The 10,121-nt window shown below is 29.9% G+C and overlaps 1 protein-coding gene across 1 annotated transcript; it reads left to right on the forward strand.

Moving 5' to 3' along the window:
• The first annotated feature begins 8,800 nt into the window (after nucleotides 1-8,800).
• LOC139886546 (uncharacterized) lies at nucleotides 8,801-9,627 on the forward strand. Its single transcript, XM_071870390.1, has 2 exons — nucleotides 8,801-9,190; nucleotides 9,268-9,627. Exons 1-2 carry the CDS (start codon nucleotides 8,801-8,803, stop codon nucleotides 9,625-9,627), a joined length of 750 nt encoding a protein of 249 aa, XP_071726491.1.
• Nucleotides 9,628-10,121: the final 494 nt, after the last annotated feature.

The following is a 10,121-nucleotide window of genomic DNA, read 5'->3' on the forward strand; positions in this document are numbered from 1 at the left end:
ATGCTCTCTCTTATTTGCTGCGATTTATACCCCCTTTCTATTTCGGAGCTTCATGCTTTTGTTTTCTTTTCGTAAGTAATAGTCCAGAATTTGTAGATATGGAGTTTCGAATTATCATATTATACAAGGTAGAAAGGAAAGGTAGTAGCACGATTTGATTTGTCAAATTACCAGAATATACGGAAAAGACCGAATCATCAAGAAAATATTTTCTTGATATTTTTGAGGTTAAATAGAATACTAGAGTCGTCTAACATGACACATGATGACGTTATGGTCTGTGAATCATCACGTTTCATTAGAAACTCAGCATGACTTACTGTAATATAATCACGTTGATCAAGTGTCATTATATTATACTAATTCATGCATCAATTTCTTTACATTTCTCCAGAATTCATTCATAAATTAAACTTAGATTTTACAGAAGTTTCCAATATATTGAAACACAGGAAGCACGAAGAGGTATATAATTTCGGACGAGAATATTTATGAAAATATCCTCAGAAATATCGAAGATATTTATGATGATATTTTGGAATTTCCAAGTTCGAAGGTTGATGAAGAAAATTTTCCACAAGATTTAATATGAGTATAGAGCAAGGTTTTCTCTAAAGATTTCATTGGATACAGAATTATCTGGATTCTTTGAATATAGGGTATGGTCCTTGTATTTGTCCTTGGTCTCCTTCGTGGTTAGCTCAATCCGTTTTCCAGTTCCAACTTTTCTGAGCTTTTTCAACATACTATTCTTTATTATCAAACTTTCGACGATTAATGTCATTTACGGTTGCCCACAGTTTCTGCTGCTTCATTCAGCTTTTTCAAAGTTCAATGTATTGATTCGTAGGCTGGGTGCTTTTCAAAATTTCAGAATTGAAGATCGTAATTCTAATTTCAGAATTGAAGATCGTAATTCTAGGAGATAATTGTTATATGTACACATATAACTATTGATGTAGAAAGGCTACGAGATTCGAAATACTGATTGTTAATTTCTCGGTAACTGGTATGGCAATTCTCGTTATAAGAAGGATAATGATTTTTTGGAAAGTCAAAGATCAACGAAGTTGTTGGTAAGTTTACTGTTAATGTGGTGAGATATAAACGGTTCCCCGGTAACAATAAAAGAGCATGCATATATATCAAGGTTATAATAAGGTTGTTTCGAACAAAAAGTCGAAGTTGACTTGCTGGAGCTGTGACAAAATTGGTTAATTTGAAAAGGAATTGCATAGTTATTTTCGGAAATAATAACGCCAAAGGAGCTAGCATAGATATGTGTTAAATGTTTACTCAGTTTTCGAGAGTTTTCAGGTGCATAACTATATACATAAATCTTTCCTTCCGTAGATGAAGTGATGTTGGTTCATCCTCTCGGTTGAGGTGTTTTCAAGAATCATGAAAGGTTTGAATGTAGATTGTAATCGTCGAGATACAAATGAGGTTTAAGATGAAATCAAGTGGCAAACTTGAAGAGATGTTTAGTTTCATATGTTATAATCAATATTTTAATTCATTTTAATTGTCCAATGTTATTAGTCCACAGTCAATAGTCCACAGTTAACAGTCCAATAATTCATATATAGTTTAATATATAATATTCGAATTAATTAATACGTATCGTGACCCGTATACGTCTCAGACTCGATCACAACTCAAAGTATATATATTATTGTAGAATCAACCTCAACCCTGTATAGCTAACTCTAGCATTACTGCATATAGAGTGTCTATGGTTATTCCAAATAATATATATATATATATATATATATATATATATATATATATATATATATATATATATATATATATATATATATATATATATATATATATATATATATATATATATATATATGCGTCGATATGATATGTCAAAACCTTGTATACGTGTCCCGATATTTAAAGTGCGTAAAATAAATAACAGAAATTAAATGACGATAAATAAAATTGCGAGAATATAAATTGCGATAATTAAAATGCGATAAATAAATTGCGATAAATAAAAGGTAATACGGAATTAACAGTTAGCTAGGAACAGTTAGCTAGGAACAGTTAGCGTGGATTCTTAACAAAATTTCTCATAGTTAATTTGTTTGTTTCTAACAAATTTTATTTTGTCCAATATTTTCTTCATTATGCCACTTGTTAGATTATGATAAATCCAAATCCAAATATGAATTTGAATAAAAATGGTTATTCTGCGATGAACAGATACATATATCTGTGGATGTAAGTAGGATAGTAAATGACTGTTGAATCAGCTTCGACGAATGTACAGTGTAACTTATTAAGGTGAAATCTAAATATTCCTCGGGTATTACCTACCCGTTAAAATATTTTCACCATTAACAGTTTTTACAAAAGAATTTTTAATTACAATCTTCATGAAAACATATATACATATATATTTTCTTCAGATGTAATTATGGATTTAATGAGTTAATATAATATTAATCTCACCTGATTTTCGGTTGGAACTGGAATGAATAATCTCCAAAACTTTAGAGATTACATAATCGCCATGTCGAACGAAGATAAATGATGTAGAATGAAGATAAATGATGTAGAACGATTCGTAGAACGATGATTATACTCGAGGTACAGAATGAGATGTTGAGGCATGGGATGCGGATGTTGCTGTTGATGGTGGTGATGGTACTATTGGTGCCGGTGATGTTGCTGAAGCTGGTAAATTTTGCACCATATTCTCCAAATTGATTATTCGAGCACGAAGTTCGTTGACTTCTTCTATTATTCCAGGATGATTGTCGGTCAGGACGAGCAGATGAATAAGGTTTAAAATTGTGGATAGAATATAATCGTGTCAAACTACTCTGGAAATGAGGCTAAAAATGGTGTTTCAGATAGGTTCTCCGGTAAGTGCTTCAGGTTCATCACCAAGAGGTAAATTCGGTTGGTGAAAAGGATCGCCTTCTTCGCGTCTCCATTGATTAAATCGACTACTAACCCATCAGATGAATTGGGGATGGCTGATTGATTGATTCATTCTGGTGACACCGCTTTCGGAGCTTAGGTGAATATCCATGTCGGAATAGCTGTCGGAATAACTATCGGAATAGCTATCGAAATCTGAGGGACTCGAACTGGTGGAGGAATTCATCTCGTACGATCAGATGAAGGATTTTTTTATAAGAAATAGATTATAGGATGTAGATTAGTACCCTGCAATACATAATTTATATATGCATATATAATACTAAAATCCCATAAGTTACGGAGGAATCTACGGAAGCCGTCAGGCAAAGGTAACAATAACAGATACGCTAAGATATAAATTTTGTCTATACACTATTCATGCAATCAATGCAGTAAGATATGTCTAGACTAAGAATGATAAGTAGGTAATTTCCTAAGGATGATAAGTATATAATTTTCGACACGAAATGATAAGCAAAACTTTTGACATGCAGACACGGTCGAAGTCCAGACTCACTAATGCATCTAAACAACTATCAGTTAGACACACTAATGCAAGACCGGGTTCGCTAAGACCACCGCTTTGATACCAACTCTAACGACCCGTCCTAATCCATCTGGACGAATACATTACAATTGATTACATCGCGAGTTACTTGACCCCTATATGATACATTTTATAATCATTGCATTCGTTTTTAAAAGACAAATTTTCTTTACATTGAAGGTTGATGACATGCATACCATTTCATAATATATCCAACTATAATTGACTTAATAATAATCTTGATGAACTCAACGACTCGAATGCAACGTCTTTTGAAATATGTCATGAATGACTCCAAGTAATAGCTCTAAAATGAGCAAATGCACAGCGAAAGATTTCTTTCGTACCTGAGAATAAACATGCTTTCAAGTGTCAACCAAAAGGTTGGTGAGTTCATTAGTTTATCATAAATAATCATTTCATAATTTTAATAGACCACAAGATTTCATATTTCCATTTCTCATAAACATACGTCCCATGCATAGAGACAAAAATCATTCATATGGATTGAACACCTGGTAACCGACATTAACAAGATGCATATAAGAATATCCCCTATCATTCCGGGAAATCCTTCGGACATGATAAAAACAACATCGAAGTACTAAAGCATCCGGTACTTTGGATGGGGTTCGTCGGGCCCATAGATCTATCTTTAGGATTCGCGTCAATTAGGCGTGCACTAATTCTCAAAATTAGTGATGTTCCCTAATTCTTAGGCTACCAAGCTAAAAGGGGCATATTCGGCTTCGATCATTCAACCATATAATGTAGTTTCGATTACTTGTGTCTATTTCGTAAAAACATTTATAAAAATTGCGCATGTATTCTCAGCCCAAAAATATAAAGGGTAAAAAGGCAAATGAAACTCACCATACTGTATTTTGTAGTAAAAATACATATAACAATATTGAACAACTGAACAATGCAGGTTAGCCTCGGATTCACGAACCTATACCATTTGTATATATATATATATATATATATATATATATATATATATATATATATATATATATATATATATTAAAACATATAATCGTACTGAACAAAATTTATTATATCCTAATTTATATATTATATATATGTTTAATTTGTGTATATATTCAAAATGATTAATATTTATATAGGTATTTTAATATATCCATATTTATATATATAATTGTTTAGTGTTATATGTAAAAATCAATAGTTTGTTATATATAAGTATTTATATAAATAATATTAATATGTTTGATATGTAGGTATATAAACTATTAATATAATTACAATATATGTATTAAGTATATTTTAGGTACAAAATATTTATCTGTAACAAAAATTATAGTTTCGATAGATAATAATAACTTGTATTGTTTTTATAATAACAATAATAATCCTAATAATAATCATAATAATAATAGTAGTACTAAAATGATAAATTAATAATGATAATAACATTAATAATACTTATAGTAATAATAATGATAATTGTTATAACACTTATTATGATACTAATAATATTTTTTTAATACTTATAATAATAATAATAATAATAATAATAATAATAATAATAATAATAATAATAATAATGATAATAATAATAATAATAATAATAATAATAATAATAATAACAATATCAATAACTATAGTAATAACACTAATAATAATAATAATAATAATAATAATAATAATAATAATAATAATAATAATTATTATTATTATTATTATTATTATTATTATTATTATTATTATTATTATTATTATTATAATACTAGTGATAATTAATATACTTAGTAGTAATAACATTAATTAATAATAATAATAATAATAATAATAATAATAATAATAATAATAATAATAATGATGATGATAATAATAATAATAATAATAATAATAATAATAATAATAAATATAACATATTAAAAGAAGTATACCTTCAAATAAGCTTTTTATAAAAAAAAATTGCCTCAAGCGAGGCTCGAACCCAAGACCAATCACTAACCCGAACCAACGCATGACCACTCGACCATTTCTTTTTTTCTGAATTAAATCGTATCCTAATAATCATAATCCGTTTATTTTTCTGATTCCTTTCTTCACCCTCTTCATCATAGTTACGATTGCCAGAACTCAAATAATCATATTAGTAATATATACAGGTTTGACTAGTATCTGAATTCAAAACAGAATCATTCATTTGTTGAGCTTGTGGGGAAAAAAAATCAAATGCAGCAGATACTGGACTCGCTAAAGAGAGTTTGAACTCGATGTTTGATTTTAAAATTTAGGCTGTTTGAGACCAGGATCATAAAATGAGAAAGGTTTTAAATGATCTATAGAAACTTCATTAAATATCAATTTCAACAGAATCAATTTGTAAAACCTCAATTTGATTCAAGAACACAGGTTTGACCTTTTTGAATTAAAACTTTGACTTCAAAATTACCAGTCGATATGAAGAATTGGGATTTGAGAGTTTACAGAAAGTTTGAATGAAAAATTTATAACAAGACTGTAATTTTAGATTTTTGTAATTTGATTCAAACTAGAGCTTTTAAAAAAAATAACAAGAACAGGGGTGTTCATCGATTTTTTTTTATAAATTTTGATTGATTTTTCATGAATTGCAGTGGATACCTTATACTAGATGATTGAGAGTGATATATAAACGATTGTGGTATAATTATAAAGAAAATCTATATGCTTTGTGGAGTTATCCAGGTCGACAGAGAATCAAATACAAACAGAATTATATATAATAAAAAAAAGATGAATGAGACCTTCAACTGATTTTGGATACTTCTGTGACTTAATTCAATTTGGAATCAGGATTAGAGACAGGATAAATAAAGTGATCGTGATGTGTAACAGATTGGGTTATTCAGATATATATATATATATATATATATATATATATATATATATATATATATATATATATATATATATATATATATATATATATATATATATATATATATATATATATATATGTGTTCTAGTTTATTTTTATTTGATATAATATTTAATATTATTAATAATAATACATAAAAATACTAATAATATTCATCTTTATAATATTTAAAATATTATTACTGATTCTTATATATATATATATATATATATATATATATATATATATATATATATATGTAACGGCCTATATATATATATCTGATTATATTTATCTGTATTTATATTCTTATTTGTATATCCCTTTTATTTATATATTTATATTTATAGATTATAGTTAATCTTAGTAATAATGATATAATAATAATAATATTACTATTGATAGTGATAATAATTACTATAAATTATATAACAACAATAATACTGATTACAATAATATTAATAATAATACTATATCAATTTATATATATTAAATTTAATTTTGTAATTACATTTAATATTACAATTTATTAGTTATGTAATAACATTCTATTAATATTTAATATTTATATATCACCATATATATACTAATAATAACAATCTATTTAATGATATTATTGATAATATTGCTTAATAATAATAATACTAGTATTGATAATAGTATTAATATAATAATTATATTCAACTTGTAATTAAGTTTACTATATTTCCATTTATTATATACTACCTATCAATTACATAATTTATTGCATCTTTACTATTTATTAATTATATATATATATATATATATATATATATATATATATATATATATATATATATATATATATATATATATATATATATATATATATACAGCGATGTTCGTGAATCGTCGGGAATAGTTACAAGGTAATTGCGTATATGAAAACAGTTCAAAAATTTTGAGACTCAACATTATAGACTTTGCTTATAATGTCGAAACCATATAAAGATTAAGTTTAAATTTTATCGGAAATTTCCGGGTCATCACAGCTTGTAGTATGATTCGTCCGGTCACAACTTCTGAGGTGAAATCGGTTATGTTTGATATGGGGAATAATAAATCCCCAGGTCCAGATGGTTATACAGTGGAATTTTTTAAATCTTCTTGGGATATAGTTGGGATGAGATTGTTGATGCTGTCAAATATTTTTTTCGTAATGGTTAGTTGTTGTCGGATATTAATCATACGGTTATTGATTTGTTACCTAAAGTCTAATCTCCCACCAAAGTTACTGATTACCGACCAATTGCTTTATGTAATGTCTTGTATAAATGCATTAGTAAGATTATTGTAAATCGCATAAAAGATGGCCTAGATGATATTGTTAGTGTAAATCAGTCCGTGTTTGTTCCGGGTAGACGTATTTTGGATAATATTTTATTAACTCAGGAGCTTATGTGGAATTATCTTTTGTCCTCAGGTGTCCCCCGTTGTGCTTTTAAGGTAGATATTCAAAAGACTTATGATACTGTTGATTGGTATTTTTTTGGAGACTATATTAATGCGGTTTGGGTTTCACCCTTCAATGGTTCGTTGGATTATGAAGTGTGTGACTACAGTTTTCTTTTCCTTAAATATCAATGGTGATCTTCACGGGTATTTTAAAGGTAAGAAGGGTTTGCGACAAGGGGATCCGATGTCTCCATACCTTTTCACACTTGTTATGGAGATTCTTACGCTTCTGTTGACTCGTAATGCTTCTCAAGGGTTTACTTATCATCCTAAATGTGAAGAGCAAGAGATTATATATTTGTGTTTTGCGGATGATTTGTTTATTTTTTCTCATGCGGATACTCAGTCGATTCAAGTTATTAGCTCAGCTTTAGAGGAGTTTAAATCTTGGTCCGGTCTTGTTCCAAGTTTACCGAAGAGCACGACATTTTTTGCTAATGTTTCTAATCATGTTAAAGCGCAGATTCTTGTGTTGATGCCGTTTGAGGAAGGATCTTTACCTATTAAGTATTTAGGTGTGCCGCTTATCGCTTCGTGCTTGTTCTATAATGACTGTAAAGTACTTGTTGATCGGGTGAGAAGTAGAATCGATAGTTGGCAAAACAAGTTTCTTTCGTTTGCAGGTCGTGTGCAATTATTTAGTTCGGTTCTTTCTTCTATGCAAATTTATTGGCAATCCGTGTTCCTTCTCCCGAGTGCCATTATCAAGGAAATTGAAGCTTTGATGCAGGGTTTTTTATGGTGCCAAGGTGCTATGAAGAAAGGAAAAGCCAAAGTTAAATGAGACGATGTTTGTCTTCCTAAGGTGGAAGGAGGTTTAGGAATTCGGCGTCTTAAATATTGGAATATCGCTCTGTTAACGGGTCATATTTAGAGGATTCTTTCCCACAAAGACTCCCTTTTGGGTTAAGTGGATTCATTCTTATCGGCTAAAAAATAAAAATTTTTGGGATGTCTCGATGCCTACTAATGTGAGTTGGGGGTGGTGTAAATTGCTTGGCATGCGCGAGGTTTTGCGAGGACAATTTGTGCATATTATTGGTAATGGAGTCCATACCTCGGCTTGGTTCGATGATTGGTCGGGTAAGGGCCCTCTCATCAATATTGTTCGACGTCGTGATATTATTCAAGCCGATTTGAGGTTGTCTGACTCTGTGGCTGACATTGTTCTTAATGACGTTTGGTTATGGCCAAGTGATTGGGTCGATAGGTTCACGGTTCTGGCGAACCTAGCTCCTCTGTCATTTTCAAATAACATGGATGTTGTGAAGTGGAAAGATCTTAATGGGATTCCGTGTGAATTCTCGATTGCACATGTCTGGGAATATCTTCGGCCTCGTGCAAGTCAGGTTCAATGGTTCCATGTGGTTTGGTTATCTCGATGTATTTCCCGTCATGCATTTATTTTGTGGTTACTGAAAGACAGAAGACGCAAGATATGTTAAAGACGTGGGAGATTCGTGATGTTAATGGTATAACTTGCCCGCTCTGTAATAAGGTCCCGGATTCTCATGATCATCTTTTCTTCACGTGTTCGTATGCGGCCCAAGTGTGGTCTCTAGTGGTAAGGCACTTCGATTTTCCAATCAATTGTTATGGTTGGAGGGATTTCATGTTGTTGTTGAGCCCGTTTGCTAATAGGAATATTGCTAGATTTGTTGTTATCAAGCTTTTGTTTGCTGCTTCCGTGTATTTTGTATGGCATGAGAGAAACAGGAAGGTTTTCAAAAAAGGTCATCGATCCCCGGCTCAGGTCTATGAGACCATCTACTCTACCGTTGTTTAAAATTGACGAGTTTCCACTGGAGGTCGACTGCTAGTGTTCTTAGATTAAAATCCGATTGGAAAATTTCTTAAGGGTTTTGTTTTCGTTTGTTTCGAGCTTGTAGCTCTTGTTTGCTTTGATGTTTTGTTAAAGCTTGGTCGTTTGTGAGGTTATAGGTTATGTCCTATAACTCGGCACTTTTTCTTGTATTATTTTTTGATATTAATATATTCACCTGGTGATTTCATTTACCCAAAAAATATATATATATTCTACCCCTTCTAAAAGATACTCCGTAAAAATAATACCAATAAATAAATAATTAAAGCAGCACACACATCCTTAAAGTTGTAACAGCCAAAATGTGTGGACCCTGTAATCTTTGTACAGCACAAATATGCCCATCAGCTACCAGTGTTCAAATTGGTGAATAGGACACGATTGGTAATTTACATTGACACTGGAAACATTTGTCCACTTATGACAATATTATTGAAGGACCACATGCTTTGTTG

The sequence above is a fragment of the Rutidosis leptorrhynchoides genome, chromosome 1 (assembly GCF_046630445.1).
Source record: "Rutidosis leptorrhynchoides isolate AG116_Rl617_1_P2 chromosome 1, CSIRO_AGI_Rlap_v1, whole genome shotgun sequence".
NCBI lineage: Eukaryota > Viridiplantae > Streptophyta > Magnoliopsida > Asterales > Asteraceae > Rutidosis > Rutidosis leptorrhynchoides.

Coding starts and splice junctions, on each gene's coding strand:
- LOC139886546 (XM_071870390.1), top strand. CDS start 8,801: ATGCCTACTAATGTGAGTTGGGGGTGGTGTAAATTGCTTGGCATGCGC. Junction 9,191..9,267: donor TTCGGCCTCGTGCAAGTCAG/GTTCAATGGTTC, acceptor ACTGAAAGACAG/AAGACGCAAGATATGTTAAA.